General features: G+C 38.2%; 1 protein-coding gene across 1 annotated transcript in view; it reads left to right on the top strand.

Moving 5' to 3' along the window:
• Positions 1-22,824, top strand: part of VPS13A (vacuolar protein sorting 13 homolog A) — a 140,214-nt gene that overhangs the window by 78,180 nt on the left and 39,210 nt on the right. Inside the window, exons 39-47 of the mRNA XM_063295163.1 lie at positions 992-1,224; positions 1,988-2,080; positions 2,335-2,691; positions 4,499-4,600; positions 8,128-8,286; positions 8,389-8,650; positions 17,566-17,726; positions 18,063-18,166; positions 21,967-22,264. Of these exons, the coding sequence (XP_063151233.1) occupies positions 992-1,224; positions 1,988-2,080; positions 2,335-2,691; positions 4,499-4,600; positions 8,128-8,286; positions 8,389-8,650; positions 17,566-17,726; positions 18,063-18,166; positions 21,967-22,264 (1,769 nt within the window). The remainder of the gene's footprint in view (positions 1-991; positions 1,225-1,987; positions 2,081-2,334; positions 2,692-4,498; positions 4,601-8,127; positions 8,287-8,388; positions 8,651-17,565; positions 17,727-18,062; positions 18,167-21,966; positions 22,265-22,824) is intronic.

Consider the following 22,824-nt stretch of genomic DNA (forward strand, 5'->3'; position numbering starts at 1 on the left):
GTGATACAAAATGTCTTGAAATTGCAGAAGTAGAATTGTTCTAAATCCAGAATAGTAAAATGAAGAGAAATGCAAGAAATCTACAGTGAACATTTTTAGTCCAAAGATTATAAACATTGTTTATTTTTGCTAAGGCTGCAGTGTTAACATTGATTAACTGTCATCAGAATGAATCAAAAATATACTACAGACTATAAAGCTGTCCTTTATTAGATAGCAGGTTTTCCAAACACTACAATTATTTTATAGAAATAGCTATAAAATTTGCTGGTGATAGGACAACAGACAATGACTCTTTAAAGACAGCATTTGTCACACAGGTGGATAGGTTTACTCTAACATATACACATACACAGATCTAAAAAAAAGAATACTTTCATCACAACTGTTTCATTCATAGGCAAGGGGAATTTTTTTTCTGTTAATAGCTCTAATTCTGTTAGTTACATTTTAATGCCTAGAAGCTCTTACATCAGTTCCATAAAATCACATAAAAGAATTAAAATTCAGGTAAAAGTAGGTGAAATCATTAGGACTTGCAGTCTCAAGGACACATGGGAAAATAGGTCTTTACTAGTCTTCTAAATTTCTAAAAATGGCTAATGCGTTAAGTCAATAATTTTATATAGGAGGACGAGTCATAGCTGAGGCTTATGAAAGCCTCATGAAAAACAGACTTGTCACTTCTTTCAAATAATATTAAAGTGGAATCATGTGATGAAGGCGACAAGATAAGACTACTCAAGATAATCTTAGACCAGTTTGTTTATATTAATTGCCAAAGTTCATTTGAGTTCTGATTTCAATTTTAAGTCTTGCTAGAACTGGATTTCTGTTTACCCTGTATTTTACGTACACTGGTAATGATCAATTGTTTACTGTGAATCTTTTCAACATTTTTAATTAAAAGCAAGAACTGGTGAGATAGATCATACTAGATAGTAAAAAGATATATTTAAAATTTTACTGAATATATGCATTACATTTTTAGCTCCTGTACAAGCAGCATCGACAATGGAAATAAATCTTACCATTAAAAATCCTGAGATTGTATTTGTGGCTGATTTAACGCGAAGTGATGCTTCTGCATTGGTGGCCACAGCACAGTGTGAAATCTCCATAAAAAATACTCCTGAAATGTATAAAATGACAGCTGTTGTTGAAGATATAAATGTGAAAGCTTGTCCATTTTTTCCAGCTCTGAGGAAAGGCAATATTACCACGGTAAGATTTTAAGACATCTGATCTAAAACTGAAATTTGCCGTAGTGCTGTGCAACTCCATGTGAAAATAGTGCACTTAAAGTGGCTATATGTAAGTGGCAGTACCTGTACACAATATTCAAATGGTGCAATTCTCTCTTGTAATTAAGATGGCTGATGGATGGATAGATTTGCTTGCTTGCTTGCTTGCTTTATAGGCTGCTCCATTCTGCCGGTTAGACCTTCCAATTAGTAATTGGGTTTAAAAACATATGTACAATCAGTGAAAAATAGCAACAAAAAACATTCCTCTAGAAGCAGGGGTTGTGTATGATACATTAACAATAATTAAAACCCCAATCTCATGACTGAGAGGAAATTAAATAGACGAAGCTCCCTAGCTTGATGGAGCAATCATTAATAATTACAAGTTGCTATTCGTATTTTGCAGTGTTGATGGAAATAGACTTTATTTGCCCTTGATTAATTTCCATATCACTAACCATAACTTTGATACTGCATATACAATTCATAGTCTGACATTAGGGACTATGTGTACAATTTTAGTTGTTCCTAGAGGCACCCGTGTAACTGAAAATTTATGCACATAGCACCAGGTTGCCTTCATGGGAGCTTGCTTGCTTCCTACCATATGATCATAGAGAAATCAGTTCTGAAATATTTTGTTTCATTTATCTGCAGCATGTATTACCATTTTGCTTAGGAAATTTACATTATTTTAACAGGCAAATATTTATATTCAATAATTTATTATTTGATTCCAGGTATTACAACCATGTGATCTTTTCTTTAATATGATGCAGTCAGGTGAAGATCCACAGAAAGCTGAGCTATCAGTAAAATCCCTAACTATTAAGGTACATTAAACATTTATGCATATTAATCTCAGGACTAAATATGGTAATATTTTTAGTTTTATGAGCTATGGGAAAACTGAAATAGATTTTTTTTTTGTATAAACTAACTCAGGTATTAAATAAATGTTACATAATTGTTTAAAGTAGACTCCTGTCTATTTCAGACATAAATATCTTTCCTTATACTGTTAAATCTAATATTTCTTGAGTCTCTAATTTGTTAAAATGCATAATTTCCCTTTTTTAAAAATCAGGTGTCACCTATTATCATAAATACAGTTATAACTATTACATCAGCGCTTTTCCCAACTCAAGAGGCTACAGAGAAAGATACTAGCCCAGTACCTCCAGACCTTTGGGATAAGAAGAATATTAAAAATCTAAATATGTGGTTTCTTGAAGAATCAGCTGAAAATAAAAATCCTACTTCTGTAACTGAGTTGATTCCTACAGGAGAGTCATTAACAACGAAAATCGAAACTGTTGTTATAACTCTTGAAGCTGGAGTTGGTCACAAAACAGTACCAATGCTTTTAGCAAAATCCTCATTTTCTGGAGAAGTCAAAAACTGGAGTAGTCTAATCAATCTCTCATCACGTCTTGAACTAGAGGTCAGTACACTTCTGTTATTTGAAGAAATAGTGTAAATGTTTAAAAGATGCTTCACCTTGTAGGCTGCTTAAAAATAATTCTGAATGTGGGATGTAAGTGTTGCTTAACATGCTTAACTCCACCATTTTAAATCCAGCAATGGATTTTAAATCAACAATGCTTAACCCCACCATTTTAAATCCAGCAAGAAGTTATGTTATCACCAGATAGCTGTTGAATAATCTACATTAAACAAAGCATAGTATTCCTTTGGCTGTCTTGACATTGATGCATATCTTTAGTGCCCTACCACATTACAAACTGTCTTACCACAGTACAAACTGTCTTTACCACAATACAAACATCCAAAATCAAGGATGACAAGCCAGAACAAAGCCTGTAGAGGCAAGACAGACATCAGCAGTGTAGATGGCAAATTTTATGCTAGTTTAGTCTTCTGCCAGTTCAAGAACAGGCAAAAAGCACTTTAAATGAGCTATGGAAAAAAAGTTTTGTGTCTGTGTGTATGTAATGACTGCCCTACTCAGCCTCCCATTAAAACCGATTCATATGTGGTTAAAGTAAAAATCTCTCTTAACTAAGCGTAGTGTGCAGTACGGTGAAAAAGTTGCGAATAGAAATTCCCGTGTTTTCCCCGGTTTAACAGTCCAATGAAACCAACCCCTTTCCCTTTCGGTATGCAGCCCCCCTTTCCTATGCCAGTTCATTCAGCTCCGTGCAGATGTCTCCAACGGTTTTCAGCAGCCTGACCTTGAATGCCAGAGATAGTCTAAACAAGATGGTTTCACACTCTACGCTTGGTATAGAAAATCATCTGGGCAAGATGGCGCATTTGCATGATCTCGTGGTTCCATCTCAGCGTAGGGCCTTCTTCCTGGCCAGAGTAAATGCTTTTCCTTCCGAGGTTCTCTTTGGAAGGTACAAACACATTCCCAACCATGAGAGGCTCTGTCTCTGTGGCAGTCTGGATACAATTCATTACATCGTTTTTGACTGCCATTTATTTGTGTCCCTTCGGCATGAATTACTCTCAAACCTTTACAGGGTAAATATCCATTAAATGCTGTAAATACTGTATCATGTTGCCAGTATCTACTGAGTGATGCTATATCTGAAACCACCCAAATTGTTGCCGAATTCCTAGAAGTACTTAAAAGGAAATGTAATCAAATTTTTCAATGAGTATGGCATTTTCTTTGTTACTCTCATGACATGTTAATGCCTTTTGTATTTTATTGCTTTTATAACGCCAAGAAAGGTTTGATTGATTGGTTGATTGGTTTCCCACTCCTGGCTTGCCCCTTCCCACTTCCAGTGACTCGCAAGGTTTGACACATGTTGACTCTATTCATGCATGAGAGTTCAATCAGATGTTCTGGGAGCATGACTGTGTGTGTGTGTGTGTGTGAGAGAGAGGGAGAGAGAGAAATCTCAGACATTTAAATACTACTTTATAACAATAACTTTCCCGCTTCAGAATGCATGTAGATCTTAATATTGTGCTAGAATTTGAAGTATGGATAGCATCTAAATATGCAAACCAGCTTATGTATAGCTTCTAATTGGAAAGCTTCAGTTGATTGATCAAAACTTAGTGGCCTTCTAGATTATGAAGATATTGGAGGGAATTAAAATGATATAAAGTGTGTCATTTTCACCTTCTTCCTCCAGCTTGTTACTTACATAGTATAGTAAGGGATGAACTTTCTTTATATAACACTGATCTCTTTTTTATTACTCTTCATTTTCATTACATCCAAATTGATATAACCTACTGTTTACGTTTCATTTCATTTGTATTTTTAGGTACATTATTTCAATGAGATGTTTGGTGTTTGGGAACCATTACTTGAGCCTCTAGAAATAGAAAACAGTGATGAATTCAGACCATGGATTCTAGAACTGAAGGTATGGTTTAGAATTAGTTTCACCTGAGTATAGGACAGATAGGGTTAACAAATTCAGTAAATGATCTTCATGATCCATCATTGTAATAAAAGTATTAAATATGTGATCTTGCTAAACTTATTTGAGAAGAATAATCTCCTGCATGTTACTTTTGGGTAGAAATGTTTCCTTTTGTGGAAGATAATTCAGTGTATTCCCAATTTCAAAGCAGATGTAAAGGTGCATTAAAGACCACTGGCTGTTTAAACTCTCCATAGTAATTTGTGTTCTGGACTGAAAAGAGTACAGTTTAAAACTCTCTATTCTTATGTACTCCACTTACTTTGCCAGAATATGACTGTGAAATATTAATGTTTTTATTACACTTTTTGTTACAAGATTATCTCCTCCCCTCCTTTCATTTTTTCCTTATAATACCATAATACATTATGTGACATAACTAAATGAGTCTCCCACTTGAACAAGACTAATCTTAGTTTTAGTCTAGCAGTTGGTGTATTGGCATTGTGATGAGAGCCAAATCTTCCTTTTATTCTAATATTTGATGGCTTACAAAGATTGTGTTTTATTGTGTTGAATGCATTTGAATACACTGCATCTATTAAAATGTCTTACAGTATTTCAGCTCTCTGTTCCACAGACACCTCGACTGTTACAATGTTTATCTTTTTTGTAATACATTAGTTGAAGCAAACATTCTCAAACCAGTTGTTATACTTTCTTGAAATATTTATTATTTTTATTTTATTTATTAGTCAGATTTATATAGCCGCCCATCTCACAGGAAGTGACTATATTTCCTTCCGCCACTTCTGGGTGAGGAATGGCGAGTTCACTGTTTCAATGTAGTTTATACATCGTAATGTTTCACATGCCATGTCGCTGACGCGGGTTTCTGTTTGGGAGGGAGCTGCTGTGAAACCTTGTACCAAGCTCTGTATCTGAATTCATTACAATGGAATGTGTTTGGGTTATGTTATCTGTTCAAGGCCTTTTCCCGCAGACCATCAGAAACCGTTAGGAGCACCTGGGATTGTGAACTTGAGAAGATTCTACGGGGGGAGGGATTTCACTTGCACCAAGGGTTTTTAGTTTGTATTTGGCGTGCTTTCATCATTCTCAGCTTTCTCTGTGATCCTGCATACTATTCTTTAATAAATCAGATATCTTTGAATTCCTGCTCATGAGTCTGATAGTGTTTTAGGATAGACAACCATTACAGTGACCTAGCACATCTCTGAATGAGTGGAGATAATGTCACAGCTATGACCAAAGGACCAGCAGGTAGACCGATCCCATGGAACCTCTTCAGATAAGGAGAGGACGGGAGATTGCTCCCTTGCACCCTGGAAGGCTGCTCCTCATGAGGAGACCACAGGATAGCAGTTTCCTGCAGGTTTGAGCACCAGGAGACAAGGGAAGCCCTCACAATCTCACCCGTGACAGAGCCTATTTAAGGACATTAGGTTCGCTAACTTCGCTTTCTAATCACTTTTGGAAATTACCTATTTAACTATCTTAAGACTATTAGAGATCTTCAAAATGACAAGTTTGCAAAGCCACTGCCATGGACTGGGACTCAGACTCAGACGAAGCTGCTCCAGCTGAACCAGTGGAATGTCAGCCTCAGGAGACACCAAGCCAGGAATCACCTGAGGCTGATCAAACACAGGCACCACCAGAACGGCTGGAGCAGTCAGATGATAACCTAAGGCCTCCAAGTCCTCCTACCTGGCAAGTAGGGCAGAGAGCAGAGCAGAGCAAACTCAATGAGGCTCCTTGCCAAGCAAGGGAGTAACTCTCGATTAAAGACAGCTGGCAGCAGCCTGATTTATGAGGCAGCCCTGACCCATGTTTCTTCGTTGGAAACAAGCATCTGATCTCCTGCTCTGTTGTTCCTGTGAATCTTGCTCATGAAACTCTGACCTGGGAGAGGCTGACAAACCTGACTTTGCTCTTTCAACTGGATTTTGACTATTCTTCTGCGTATTCCTTTTGAAAGGCAAACCACTCAGGCAAGCTTTCTTTCCAAGAGACTTTGTTGATTTACATTTCTTCCCTTGTCTATTGTTATCTGCTCAGCCTTGAGTAAATTGCTTTCCTCACCTAGAAACCGTGTGAGTTTGAGACCTGAAACAGGACAGCCACCTGCTGAGTTTGTCTTCATTCCAGAATAAAAGAAAAATTAACTATAAGCTTAAGAATTTGAAATAAATGGCAAAAAACTAAATAAGGCTTTCATTCGAAACAGTTATACATGAATTAAGGGATCAGACAAATTTGGAATATTAGGACTTTTGTTTTAAAATTTTAGAAATAATTATATATATAAACAGCACTTTTATTATAATTATATAAATAAATAGCACTTTCGTGGGAATGAAAGAAGATTCCAGGCATAAAAGAAAAGAGAGAGGTTTGTCTTTGGTCAGGATTGGGACAAAATGGCAGAAAATGGCAAATGACATTTGAAATACTCCAGGAGATATTTGAAGAATGGGGACAGAAACTAGGAGGGACAGTGTCAGCGATGATGTCTGCTTCTATGGATAGATTGTATCCAAAAAATGTTAAAAGAAGAAATGACAGATATGAAAGAGAATGCCTTGGAAGATTTACAGGATAAAGAGCTGAAACAAATCTCATCTGATACAGAAATATTAAAATATAAAGAAATTGTTGAAATACTGGAAAAAATTTTTTAAAGTGGATTGTAGGACAGAGATGAGAATTAAAGTGAAAATACAAATGATAACCCAAGAGAATGACCTGGATAATGACTCCTTACTGGATTTACCAAAGTGGTTTGCTAAAGCCTTAAAGAAGCCTCTGAGATGGGAAAAAGGAAAACTGAAGAGAGATCAAATCCTACGATAACATCTGAATGAATTAAAGATTGCTAGAAAAAAAAGGAGTACAAAGTTTTATTTATTTTATTTATTTATCAAATTTGTCACTACCCATCTCCTCCCACCAGAGGGACTCTGGGTTGGTTTTTTGACCAAGGTTAAAATAAGACATGTTTCTATAAAATTCTGGGAACCCTTTATGGACTTTTTGCTGATACCAGGACTGAAATGTTGATGATTTATGGGTTTGCATATGGATAAGGGATGGGTTATGGGAAGAAGAGATACTTGCATGTAACCTTATGGGGGTAAAGAATTACTAAGTTTGTCTGTACTTGTTGTGATGAAAATTGGAAGTCATTTCTTTAAATATTTCTTTTCTTTTTCTTTTTTTCTTTCTTTTTTTCCCTCTTGCACTTTCTACTCTTTTTTCTTTTTCTTTTCTGAGTTTAGTTCATATTGTTTTTTATTATTGTTTTTAAAAAATTTAATAAAATGTTTTTTTAAAAAGAAATACTATATTTCTTCCCACTGTCTTGTATTTTTAAGGTATGCTAATATTTCAACAACACTTTTGATAAGTTAGATTAATTTTACAAAGTATTCTAAACAACCATGTTAAAGAACTTTCCACTTCTGGTTCTAATTTTAACCATCCCCAATATTTTTTTCTTTAAGATGAAAAAGAAAAACAAAAAAGCCTTTGTTGAATCAGTGGCTGAAGAAGAACACTATAAAGTGCCAGAGTATAAAACAGTTATAACTGTTTATTCTCAAAATCAACTGAACATTACTTTATCCAAATGTGGGCTACTAATGTTGAGTAACCTAGGCACGGTAAGTGAGATTTTAATTTGGAGCTGGGCCTTAAGTGAAGAAAATTATCTGTAGAAAAAGTTATTAATTTGAAAATTTGTTGATTTATTCTTGTTTGGATAGGCATTTGCAAAAGCAGCTACAGAGACTTCAGAAACATTCAAAAAAGATCGGGCTCCTTTTACATTAATAAATTCCTTAGGAGTTTCCACCATTGTTTTACCTAGTGAATCCTTCAGCGTTCTTCATAGTGAACCAAAAGCAAATTCATTTCATCTTGAAGATGGGCAGAGTCTAAATATGGAATATATTAAAACTAAAAGTGAGCAAGACCAGTTCACAGCAATGACCACTCTAAGCAGCAAAGTATTCTACATTTGGCTCAGTAAGTAGGCATGAAACGTCTGTTAGTAAACACCTGAATTTATAGTGATGCAGCTATGTTGAAGAGGTTATTTTCATTTTTTTAAAACTGTTTAAATAACTTTAGTTTGTAAATATTTGTTTTTAATGTACATAATATTGCTTCATGGCTTATATTCATTAATATTGTTCCTTAACAGCTATTTTTCCAAGACCTACTTAATTTTTCAGGGAAAATGAATAAATTAGCATTCATTTGTACATCAGAGAGAAATTATATATTATACATATCTGTGACTAAGTCTTCTAACTAATACTTTTCTTAAACTTGCTTCCAAGGTCTCAGTTTGGATTACAGGGAAAGGAAATTAACATTGATTGAAAACAAATTGCAGGAGTAAATTAGGAAAGGAGGAACATAAGTTAAAGCACAACCCATTTTATTATAGCCCTTGTTCAAACCAGTGAATGCAAAAAACCAACATTTTGTTGATCTAATAAATCCTTTTTTCATGATACTTACCTAGATGCAATTAACTTACATACTTTTATTTTTATTCTATTTATTATTAAATTTGTATCTTTCTGCTTAGGCATGCAGTTAAGGTTGCTTACAACCATAAAATATGTATTATTTAAATAAGTACAATTGAAAAAAAAAATAAAATCAATCTACCCTTAAAAGCTTGGTGAAAGAGATTCCCCCCCCTCATTTTCCTGAATACTAGAAGATTGGGATTCAAATACACCTACTTAAGAGCCTAGGAGCCATACAGGAGAAGGGTTTCTCCTGTGTAACAAACAGCTTAGCTTCCAGTAGTGGAATCTCTTTAAAAAGAACTCTGTTACTGATCTAAGTAACCAAGTAGGTTCATAGTGGGAATGGCTGCCTAAGCCATTCATTCTGTAATGAGTACTGATGGTGAGCAGGAGGGGGCCCCTATCCAGGGGGGAAAACGCATGTGTACTACTGAGGAGTTAAGCAGCCATTCAAAGAGACACAGAACAGACCCGCCTTGACTTTTGGGGTTCTGTCTGTCTGGGTTTTCCCACGCTTCTTCAGTTTGTTAGGATTTTCTGTCTAATGTAGCAGTAATAAACACTAGAGACCTACTCCTCGTCTCAGCGTGGTTCCTGGCTGTTAGGTCATCAATCATAACAAACTCTACTACTCCCATTGAAAGAGGGAGGAACAAAAAAAAAAAAAGAAGAGACATTTGGGAAAATGTCTTCGGAAAACCAGGAAATTCGACAAGCCATCCAACAACTGGCAGCAGCATTGCAACAACATCAACAACAAGTAGATCTCCAGATCAACACATTACAAGCAGCCATGCTACAGCAGTTACAAAAACCAGCTCCAATTAACCCACAACCGGTGCCAGCAGCAGCAGCAGCAGCTCCGCCAGTAGTCTTGAGATCCCAGGGCAGTCTACCAGAGAAGTTTGGAGGAGAAGCAGGACAGTTGAGAACCTTTCTCACACAGTGCACAATGTCTTTCGACAGCAGACCAGCAGAGTTTCCCACAGAGAGAACCAGAGTCACCTTCATTTTAAGTCTGCTAAAGGGCCCAGCAGCCAAATGAGCTATTCCCATGGTGGAGAACAATGACCCAATTCTCAACGACTACCAGAATTTTCTGGCAGGGTTCCGAGCACACTTTGACGACCCAATCAGAGAGGTCACTGCCAGCCAGGAAATTCGGAAGCTCAAGCAAGGCAACAAGAGGGTGGGGATTTACATTGCTGATTTCAAGCTGTTAGCAGGAGATCTGGACTGGAATGAGAGTGCCTTGAAAGACCAATTCAAACGGGCTGGATGAAGAAATTAAAAATGAATTAGTGCACCAGGGAACACCAGCTACCCTAGAAGGTTTATATCAACTGTCTGTGGTCGTAGACGCCAGGCTAGAAGAGCTCAGACAGATGCAGCCGGGGAGAAACAGGGGCCTCAGAGCACTTCCAGGATTTCCAGCTCTCTCCGCAGCATCTCTCTACTCAGGACCAGAGGGGCCGATGCAGATCGGGGCGAGCAGGAAGCTTATTTCCAAGGCTGAGAGACAGAGAAGGAGAGAGAGAGCCCTCTGTTTCTACTGCTGAGTCCAGGGGCACATGGTGAGAGCTTGCCCAGCAAGAAGCCAAGCAAATTCCATAAGAGCCCCAGGGCAAGCAGCAGAACCAAGAGCCAACTCCACCTCGACTTCCAACCAGGGAAACTCTGTCGGTCTCCCTCCACAGAGCTCAGCAGGGAGACAATCAATTAAGAAGGGCTCAGTCCGAGGATTCCAGGCAATCCTTTTACTACTTACCAGTCATAATACATGTAAACCCAGAGCACCAGGTCAAGCTAGAGGTCCTCGTGGATTCCGGAGCTTCAACCAATTTTATTGATGTACAGACTGTACAAGACCTCAACATCCCGACCATAGAATTGCCACGTCTCATAGAAGTTGAGACCATTGATGACCAGCCCCTCAAGGCAGGGCCGATTAGAAGTTTCACAGAACCTTTGCAACTAACAACGGGAGACCACACTGAGTGGATCCAACTTCATGTTACTGCATCACTTAATGTGCCTATAGTCCTGGGCACACCTTGGCTGAAGATCCACAACCCATTGTTGAACTGGACAATGGGAGCAATTTCCTTCTCAGCTAAGGAATGCCAGCACCACAAGATTCAAGCCGCTCTTCTCTCTCCAGCAACCAATGCAGTCACAGAAGCAGGGGGGGTCCAGTTGCAGGCCAAGTATGCAGATTTCACAGACGTTTTCAGTGAACAAGAGGCCACAGCACTACCCCCCCATAGGGACTGTGATTGCACCATTGAGTTGATACCAGGAGCCAAGATTCCAGCAAGGAAACAATATCCCATGTCCCCCAAGGAACTAGCCACCTTAAAGGATTACTTGGATTCTAATCTCCAAAAGGGTTTCATTCGACCATCTACTTCCCCAGCGTCTGCACCTACCTTCTTTGTACCAAAGAAGCCTGACCGGTTGGCACCGGCAAACCAGGAGGCACCCATGAGAGTAGTGCATGATTTCAGTTCCCTCAATAAAGTCACGATCAAGGAAAATTACCCACTCCCCCTAATATCTGATCTGGTGGATCGCTTACAGAAAGCACGCATTTTTACTAGGTTGGACTTCAGGAATGCGTACAGTCTGATCTGGATGGAAGAGAGGCATGAATATCTGACTGCCTTCGATACCAGGTTTGGTAAATTTGAGTACCTTGTTTTACCCTTTGGATTGTCTAATGCAGGAGCCATATTTTCCTGATTTATGAATCAAATTTTCTCTGATTTATTAGATAAGTATCTGGTCATTTATCTAGATGACATATTAATGTTCTCTGAGGATGCTACAACTCATGTAACCCATGTACGTAATGTCTTACAAAGACAGAGAAAACAAGCTGTTCGCCAAGCTAGAGAAGTATGCCTTTGATTTAACTGAATTATATTTCCTGGACTATAAAATATCAACAGAAGGCATATCCATGGATCCTTCTAAGGTCCAGGCAATTCTCTCATGGCAACCCCCCCAAAATGTGAAAGAGGTACAAAAATTTCTAGGGTTCTGCAAATTTTTACAGGAGATTCATAAATAAATTTAGTGACAGGGCTAAACCCCTCACACAGCTTTTGAAGAAAAGATCAAAATTCATTTGGGGGGAGAGGGAGCAAGCAGCCTTCCAAGAATTTAAGCAGCTCTTTGCATCCAGCTGCTTTTAAAGCACCCTGATCCCACGAAGCAATTCATAATGCATTCAGATGCTTCAGTTTTTGCTATCGTGGCTGTTTTATTGCAATATACAAACAAAACAGAGAATACATTGCTCCCTTGTGCGTTTTTCTCCCGCACGCTCTCAGCACCAGAGAGAAACTGTGATGTATTTAACAAGGCGTTGCTGGCAATTAAAGCAGCATTTCAAGAGTGGAGGCAGTGGCTAGAAGGTGCAACCTTTCCTGTGAAAGTTTGCACCGATCACAAGAATTTACAGCTTCTACAAAACGCCATATCTCTCACCCCACACCAAATCAGATGGAGCCAGTTTTTCTCCCATTTCAATTTTGTTATTTCTTATGTTCCCGGGGCGCAGAACCGTTTGGCAGATTCCCTGTCTCGATCCATCCAGGCAACCCCCGCCAGTCACCTGGAGGTACAGGCTACTATATTACAACCTTACAACATTGAGCAGTCTATGAGGGGGAACCAGACAGAGATTTTAGCAGCAGGCAGACAAGCAGAGGACCTATTCACAAGAGTCAAAGCTCAGCAGCAACAGGACCTGTATGCCAGGGCCAGGATGGATGACCTCCAGATGGCCCCGCAAGACACTGCCTCCCCCTTTAATGTGGAGGCAGGAATCCTCTGGCATAGCAGGCGATTATACATTCCCTCCTCATTGAGAGAAGTACTGAGACTTTGCCATGACCATCAAACGGCAGGCCACGGAGGTGTTTTCAAAACTCTCCACAGAGCTCTGAGAGACTACTGGTGGCCTAAGATGACTGCAGACATAAAGGGTTACGTGGCTTCTTGTCATACCTGTAGATGAGCCAAGCCTCTCCCAGGGAAGCCCACAGGACTCTTGCAACCCCTACCCACCCCCAGTAGGCCTTGGGATACAATCTCCATGGATTTCATCACTGATTTACCCCCGGTCAAGGGGCTGACTTCCATACTAGTGGTGGACCTTTTCACAAAAATGGCGCATTTTATTCCTTGCAAGGGCCTCCCATCTGTACAAGCCACAGCGCAGTTGTTCATGGACCATGTTTTTAGGTATAGAGGCATGATAAATCACTTGGTGAGTGACAGAGGCCCTTAGTTCACTTCCAGGTTCTGGAGGGCCTTTTTCCAGTCATTAGAGGTCCAGATCCACCTATCATTGCATCATCCTGCTAGTAACGGGCAAGCTGAGAAAATTAACCAATGGTTACAGCGGTATCTCAGGTGTTACACCACTTATCAGCAAGACAATTGGCCAGCCCTACTCCCCATGGCAGAATTTACTTATAACAACTCTGTGCAATCCTCTACCAAGATGTCTCCTTTCCGAGCACTCTACGGGGTTAACCCTCGGGTGTTGCCCACCTCCTCCCAGCAGGGAACTGTTCCAGCCGCAGCTGATTTTCTTAAAGAGCAAAGCCGCACAGGAGTTGTTAAAGGAGCAGCTGAACAGGGCAAAGAGTGCTTACAAGAGAGCTGCAGATGCTCACAGACAAGAGTGGCCAGCAATTGCGGTAGGAGACAAAGTGTGGCTCTCTACCAAGTTTTTGAACTCTACCAGGCCCTCCAAGAAGTTGAACTCTAAGTTTGTGGGCCCTTTCACTGGTACAGCAGATAAATCCAGTGGCTTATCGCTTAAAGCTGCCAGCATCCATGAAAATCCATCCAGTCTTTCACAGAGCCTTGCTAGCCAAGGACCCTCCCCCAAGTGCCCTACGATTGCAACTGCCCCCCCACCTCCAGTAATTGTGGAGGGGGAGGAGGAATATGAAGTCGAGGAAATTCTGGACTCTAGGAGGAGGGGAAGGGGCATCCAATATTTAATACACTGGAAAGGGTACCCTGAGGAAGAGCGCATGTGGGAGAATGCCAGAGTTGTGCATGCACCAATGCTGGTCCATCGATTCCATCAGCTTTTCCCTCACAAACCCAAGCCTCGCACTCTAACAGAGATTCCTCACTTGGCTGAGCAAGCAGAGGAATTCCAAGCGGAGGAGTTCGTAAGTTTGCAGCCTCCACCCCCGCCTGAAACTTTCAGACCAGAAACAGAGGAGAAGGGAGAGCCGCAGCCCTCCACCTCTGGCTTGCATTTCCCAAGGGGGAGGGGGGAAGAATCTTCTAATTATCTAGCTATTTTCCAGCAGCAGCCACCTGGGCCAGAAGCGTTATCAGACCTGGAGAGCAGCACTGATTCGTCCTTGGAGGAGTTTTCCTTTGAAGAATTTCCATCGTTGCCCAGTTCCCATTGGAGCTTGGAGAGGGAGATGGACTCTCATGAGACCCTGGAGGGAGGGAGGAACTCTGAAAGGGAGGGGGCTGAAATGGAATGTGAATCTGGAGGGGAGGGTGATGTCATGAGTACTGATGGTGAGCAGGAGGGGAGCCCTATCCAGGGGGGAAAATGCATGCGTAGTACTGAGGAATTAAGCAGCCATTCAAAGAGACACAGATCAGGTCTGCCTTAACTTTTGGGGTTTATCTGTCTGGGTTTTTCCCATGCTTCTTCAGTTTGTTAGAATTTTCTGTCTAATGTAGCAGTAATAAACACTAGAGACCTATTCCTTGTCTCAGCATGGTTCCTGGCTGTTAGGACACATTCATTCATTATCCTGCCTTTATTATTTTTATAAATTATTTTATTTTTATAAAATTTTACTTCATTACTTATTTTACTTTATTATTTTATTTTATTTTTATTAATCATTTTATTATTTATAAATTTATTTTATAAATTACTTTATAAATAACTCAAGGCGACAAACATATCTAATACTCCTTCCTCCTCCTCTTTTCCCCCACAACAATTTATGGCTTTAAATGTTACTACCAGCACTTAAAAGTGTTCTCAGTAGACAATAGACAGCCAATGCTGGTCTTTCAGTATAAGCATCATATTAGTCCTGTCCCTTGTATAGGTTAGCAGTCCTACACCAATTGCAATTTCTGGATTTTTTTTCAAGGGCAGCGCTGTGTACAGCACATTGAAGTAGTTAGGATAGATTATAACCAAGACGTAGAATCAGAAATGGAAGCGGTCATGCGGATCAACTAATCCAACCCTCTTCAGGATGCAGGAAAACTAATTAAACAATTTTTAAGAGATGGCTCTCCAGTCTCTTCTTAAAAACTTCTAGCTGGAAGTTTTTCTTCGTAATTAAGTGAAAACTAGGTAACTGCAAATTTATCTATTACTTCTTGTCTAGCTTCTATGGCAGTGGAAAATAGTTGTTGAACATCTTCCTTATAGAATTTTTTGTATTCCTGAACACTGATACATTTCCGCTCAGTCTTCTTTTTTTCAGTCTGAACATCCCAGATACTTTTACCCAATCCTCATAGGACATGTCGTCAGGCTTCTGTATCATCACCACCCTCCTCTAGACCTGTTCTAACCTGTTAAGATTCTTCCAGAAATGTAGTTCCCAGAATTATACACAGAACTCCAGATGTGGTCTCAATAGTGCAGGATAGAGGGGAATAAGGACTTCACATGTCTTTGATAGAGGGCTGCTTGTAATGCAACCCAGAACTGTGTTAGCCCTTTTAATAGCTGTCTTGCAGTGCTGCTCATGTTCAGCTGATTGTCAGTGACTGCACCCAATTTTTTTCTCCAGTGTAGTGCTTCGAAGCCATGAATTTCCCTTCTTGTGTGTGTGCCCTAGGTGGATAATTGTCATCAAGCATGAAAAACTTGGGAAGGGCCACAGTTAGCACAGCATCTATAGTTGTGTCAGCATGTTCCTTGTCACAGCCACTGTCTGCAAATGGGGTCAAGGAGCACAGCTAAATTGCAAACTTCCTCTATCTGAGGGTGTGCACCCATAACTAAAACAAACTTTGCTTCAATTCCCAGGACTTCATTCTCCCAACCTAAAGCACCTTTTTTTTTCTGGACTTAATTTCAATTTGTTCTTCCTCATCAAGTCCATTATTAAGATTAGGCAATGTTTAAGGGTACTGATTACTGCTCCCTACCATCTAATTCCAAAGAAACAGAACTAGGTACCAGCCACAGACTGACAGTAGTACACTGCAAAGCTCTAAAAGATCTTCCTCTGGTGGTTTCATATAGATGTTAAATAATAAAGGGAATAAGACACCCTGTACAACAAGAATAAGAATTCTGTTCAACAAAACATACCAGTGGTTCAGTTATCAAACAGTGGCCCTCCATCAGCACCACTTATAACACACCCCAATAGAAGCCCGGAACCGGTGCCCGGAACCACCAGAAAACCGCCCCAGTACCCAAACCTAGCAGATGGCCAAGAAGGGTGTCATGGCTGATGGTATCAAAAGCCACTGAAAGGTCCTGGACAATTAGCAGGATTGCAGTCCTCCCATCTAGTTTCTAGCATAGCTCATCCATAAAATAACCTAAGCAGACTTAGCACCCAACCCCAATTGAAATGTATCCAAATGATCCATGTCATCCAAATGAATTTGGAGCTGCAAGACTAGCACTTTCTCAAATGGCCAATTCTAGTTAAACAGAATACCAAATTTAGCACGTGCTTGCTAAGATACAGAGATACTGGGACAGGTCAATGGTCATAATGGCAGGCGTGAAATTCTGAATCACTCTCGATTGGGCAATCTCAGTGTGGATACTCAAATCCCCCAGTTAAACAAAACAGAGTAGTCAATTGCCATGCTAGAGACTACCCCAGCTAACTCAGGAAGAGAGACTATTGTGCAGCAAGGTGGCAGTACACTCACAGGATCCCTACACTGTAGCAGCAAGCCGAACATAGCAGTAAATACTCAAAATCGGCAGACTTTGGATAGTGCTTTTTGTCAGTGGGATGGAATTCTTATAGACTGGGCAAACAGCCTTCCTACCTTTCTCACTATATAGAGGTCCACAAGCAATTACGGAGATGGGTCCCCCATTGGGGGAGATGGGCGGTGATATAGATTTAATAAATAATAATAATAATAATTATATCCAGTGCTCCTGATTTGATTTAAACTATACATACTCAGATAAAGATGGGAATAGGAATATAATTAACCTTTGTGTAACAAGGATAGGATTCGTGCTAATAGAACTGGATCAAAACACATGTAGGTATAGGATAAGTATTAAAAATACTAAACTTCTGATTTTTCATTTCTTTCTCCCTCCCTCTGTCTCATAGATGCACAAAGATCTGTATGGCTTCATTTCTGATAACATTTTTGTCTTCATTTTTTTAGCTCCTCAGAATCACTCCACTACTGACAAGATCCCATTGACAAAAGTGGGACGGAGCTTGTATAGAGTTAGACATAATGACTCAGGAGTTGTAAGATCTATTGTTTGTCAAATTGATACTGTTGAAGGGAGCAAGATAGTAACTGTACATTCTCCAATTCAGGTGAGATATTTTCCATTAAAGTTTACTGAGCAATGGGAATGATATATTCCATATTACTCCCCAACTATTTTAATTATTTGGGGATTATTTTATAAATAGATCTAAACAATCGTAGGTTTGGGAAAATTAATTGTTTTGTTTCATATGAGTATCATAACAATTATAAGACATTTTAGAAAGGTATTTATAAAATGGCTATCTTCCTAAATTCCTAAAAGTTAAATTTTATTGTATTGCACAGATGAGTAGAGATTTAGTTAACATCTGTAATGAAATTGTGACATAGAGCAACTTTTGGTTAAACCAATTGACACAGACTTTTATTTTTCCATATAGATAAAGAATCATTTTTCAATTCCTTTGAGTATATTTGAAGATGGAAAATGTTTAGGAGTAGCACTACCAGATGATGAATTTAACATACCATTAACCTCCTACAGGTGATTCTTTCCTATTTCCTACATTATTATTTGTTTTGTAAACCCATTGGTAACTTATTGGTAAACTACTATTAGGTGTTTTTTCTTTAGTAAAGCAATATAGTTGGATTGAATGTTTACCTTGTATTTTTTATGTTTTGTTTCATTGTAATTTTGTATTTTTTCCAATTGCATCATTATTAAATGGCTTTAGACTCTCAGGACTGTTTTCTTTTTAATATTTCCCTTTATTCTTTATTCTTTAATATTGCTGTTTAATACTTCCCAGTTATTTATTGATCTTTGGAAACGATCACTCCATCAGAAAATCTAATACTTATTGATGAAAACAATAAAATTTGTCTACACACAAAAGAAATTTAAGAATAGTTTTTATTAAAAGATTTTACATATATAACTGTAAATTATATAATTCAAAGAAAAACATATAGTAAATGTGAAAGAGAAAAGAAAGGAAAAAGAGACAAAGAAAAAAGATAGAAAAAAGAAAGAAAATAGAATAATAGAAAACATGAAAAGAAATGGCTTCCAGTCTTCCTCTTTGGAGTTATACATACAGTTATAATCAAACCTCTCTAAGATTACATCATAATTCCCTTTTTTCTATAACCTATTCTTTCTAATCATCAAAACCATAAGTCACAAAATCATTTTCTTTTTATGCAAAAAAGTTTGTAAGGGGTTTCAGTCATTGATGAATGTCAATAATGACCTTTCTCTAATCAAACAAGTCAGTTTGGCTATCTCAGCAAGTTCTATCAGTTTCACTAACCATTCTTCCATGGTGGGTAGTGCCAGATCTTTCCATCTCTGTGCATATAATAGTCTCGTGGCAGTAATCATACATTGAAATAATCTCCAGTGACTCTTTTCTAACGGTGTATCCATCAGTCCTAAAAAGAAAAGGTCTGCTTCAATTGTCCTTCTCTGGAGAGAATTTTGTCAGCTAGAACTGGCTGCCTGGCCACTGATCTTCACCATTGTGCTGTCCCTGCTAACAGAAACACTTGCAGGGATGTCTAACTCACCATAGGTTCTCACCTGGAGACCCACAAATCCAGAGAATATCAGGTATGGCCAGATCAATAATTATTTCCACAACTTTTAAAATTCTGGCTTTACATCCATTTCTGAGTTTAGATATTTGGGGGCACTTAAACTGAAAACATAATGCTAAGACATCTGTATCATCAAGAGTACTAACATGGCTTCCAGTGGGAATATGGCTGACTGAACAGTTGTGCCCTCAAGCTATGCAGGAAGACCTGGCAGCGTTGGGGTTATTTTGGGCAAAGGCAGGTTTTTCTTGATATCCTAGAGCATTTTCATGGACAGAAAACACTCAGAATTATCCCATTTGTACTCCTGAATGTCACCTCGTAGCCTGAAGATCACCAACAGTGTTAGCTCTAATCTGGTAAGAGATGACAGGAGTCGGGGACGCCATCATTTCCGGACCACACTGCAGCCTTAATGGGACACTAGGTCAAGCCTACCCCATTTCTAAACCACCTAGTTTATATATTTTTAAGTTTATGTACCCCAAGAGAGGCTTTTTACAACAAGAAGAAGCAAAATCTCTTGGTGCTTATCATTACTTCTGGATTAATTTTAAAACTTTTTTTTTTTAATGTCTGGCTTCCCATCTAAATATCAAGGAGGACTGAGAATAATTATCTCTCCGTTATTATTTTTGTATTTAATTTGAATGATTTAATGTTTTCCTACAGTTGAATCTACTGTTTTGAGTCTTTTCCATTCAGTTTCCTTGAAGGCTGCAATTGTTGGTTCTATACTTTTTCTTTTGTCAATATCACTCAATAACTCTGGGAAGCCTTTAATTAACCCACTAGCTTCTATCCATGCTAGCCAAGTATCCAGAGGGCACCATAACCTACTGCCTGAAACATGGACGACCTTAAGGAAATTTTCTCAGAGCTTCATTCTGGGCTTCGTTGTGATTTCAAACAGATTCTCCATGATGCCTTTCGAGTTACTCTACAAGATACTCGGGATATCTATTCTAAAATGTGTCAACTGGTTGTGGATGTTTTGGAGGGAGAGGAAGAGTGTTACCAAGAGGGAGATATTTTTCCCGACAGTGAGAATGGATTCTCAAGAAACGCCAGATGACAAGTACACTTTGGTGATGAAGGAGTTACAGTCTGACTTGCAAGATACTGATGTTGCTTCTTTAAGGGATTGTTTGGGGAATGAAATGGCCTTGTTCTATGGGAGGTTTTCTGCTGAGAAGTTTGATTTATTAAGGGCTGTTTGATGTCTTTATGAAAAATGCTTTATGTGTAATATGGAGACAAGTAAATGTTCTGGTATATTTTGATGTGGGATAAAAAATTAAGAATATGTATTCGGTTTGATTAAGGCTTACTATATATGATTTCATTGTTCTTTAATGATTTGACTGGATTTTTTAAAGGTTTGTTTGATCTATAAGATTTATAAGGTATCTATAAGGTAGAATAATTGGTTTTTAGGTTTAATAGGGTTAAGATCATTGTAGTAGTATTAATTTTAAAAGTAGACAATTTATATGTTTTTATAATTTGATTTTTGTTATAGTGGACAGAAATATATAGAATAGTGAGAGGAAGGAAATAATCAAATAAATGTTCTTTTTTGGGGGGAGGGAAATTGATTTACAGATTTATATATTATTTTTGTTTTTTCTGTAAGGGGAAGGAGCAATAGCATTAGTGATTTGTATATGTGCCAGTGGCAGGATTTATAGAAATAATGTGATTTTGGTTTGATATAGAGTAAGGGTTTGAATATGGAAATTGCTGAATATTCTTGTTGAAAGTCGGAAGTCATTTTATGTAATCTCCAGAATTCTTTTTTCTTCTGTTTCGCACTCTTTTTCGTTTTTCTTTTTTTTCTTTTTGTAGTTTTTTTTCTTTTGTAGTTTTTATCTCTTTTTTCAAACTTAATAAAATTCTTTAAAAAAATAAAGAGTACTAACAGTTCCTTTTGCAGTTCCTTCCACCACCCATGTTTCTCCATTGCACTATTGCTATTATAGTGCTTTGATATATGTGTCAATATACAGAAACAAGCTAAAAAAAGCTTCAAGGAAGAAAATAAGTACATAAGCCTGCATAGTCCACTTATAAAAGCAATGTTCATATGCATGACTTCAGTATTTAAGATTCTATTGGCTCACTTGTGTAATAAGTCATTCCTTCCTATATGTCCTGCCCCAGTCCTCAAAAGAAAATTTCTTTTGTTGTATTGCTGGAGTTCTCTGAGCCTTCTTTCTGGACTGCTGACTTTTTAGCCCATTAACTTTACACATCCCCCTACTACGCATCATACAGCAGTGAACCAACACCTACCTAAACAAGAGCCACCTCCTAATTAACTAAATAAAAACCAAGTAGAATTCAACAATCACAAGAAAAGAATAACACCTTCCCATTGAGCCATTCCATCACCACTGCCAACCCCAGTGATCACACAGTAAGTAATGAATTCACAGGAAAGAGAGAACCACCTTACCAACAACTAAATATTCTCCCAGCAGCATTGATGACTTGCAAAACCATATCTATCCACAGGACCAACCCATCCAAGCTTGCACAAAGCAGGCAAAATACAAAGATAGATAACCCCCATCAACCAAGTCATGCACTGATGTTACCTAACAGGTCAACAAAAGACTTGCAATCCAAAATTGTTAAATCGATAATAAATTTTACTGCTGTTTGTCTAAATCTAGATAGTGGTACTGAATGTTCTTAATAGAAAAGGAAAATAAGGATAATTATTGTGCTTATTCACAGATCATTACTGTTTTTTCGACCAGTAATTGATGAAAATGAAGCTTCTGGAAAATACGAATCCAGTGAAGGAGTTAGCTTTGATGAAATGGTGAAGAATTTTGACAAATTGTTACAGAAGAAATGCCAGTCTTCAAAATCACCTGATCACCCACTTATTATCAACATTGTTCCAATGCAAGATACTTTGATATCCCCAACATGTACAGATGATCAGTGGGATTTACCATATGTTGTTCATTTGTGGCCTTCTGTTATTCTCCGCAATCATCTTCCTTATCAGATTGCCTATTCTTTAGAGGTGATATTATTTTTTTTTCCTTAAATCCACTTTCCCTTGGTTTGGATCTTATAGTCCAGAACATATCCTCAGTGTCACCCAATAAATGACACCAAAATTCACCAAAATATGCTTGGCCATGTCCAGAATTCAGTTGCTGTCATATGTGAATATTAAATACATATGGAAGAAAATGATCTTGAGTTTCTAATGTTTTTCGGTCAGTCTTACTAACTAACTAAACAGCCTTAATCTTATATTCAGTAATTATTAGCTGTTCTGCTATTTGACTTGAGGGTTGTTTTTTTATATCACAAGGATAAATATTTGGTATCTTTCTCAATTGCAATTATATATTAGAAATAAGTTGCACTGATATAATAAAAGTGCAAGTAGGTAAATACTTAGTTAGAATGGAATGATTTGAAAGAATTCTACATCTTGCCCAATTAAATATTTACATAGCTTTATTTCAAAACCTTCAAAAGTTACTTTCCAAAGTAATTTCTTTCCATTATGTAAAAGTGTGCAGACTTCAGGTTTGAAATGCTTTCAGCTTGAAACTTCCTATTTAACCTTAG

The sequence above is a fragment of the Candoia aspera genome, chromosome 2 (assembly GCF_035149785.1).
Source record: "Candoia aspera isolate rCanAsp1 chromosome 2, rCanAsp1.hap2, whole genome shotgun sequence".
Taxonomy (NCBI): Eukaryota; Metazoa; Chordata; class Lepidosauria; order Squamata; family Boidae; genus Candoia; species Candoia aspera.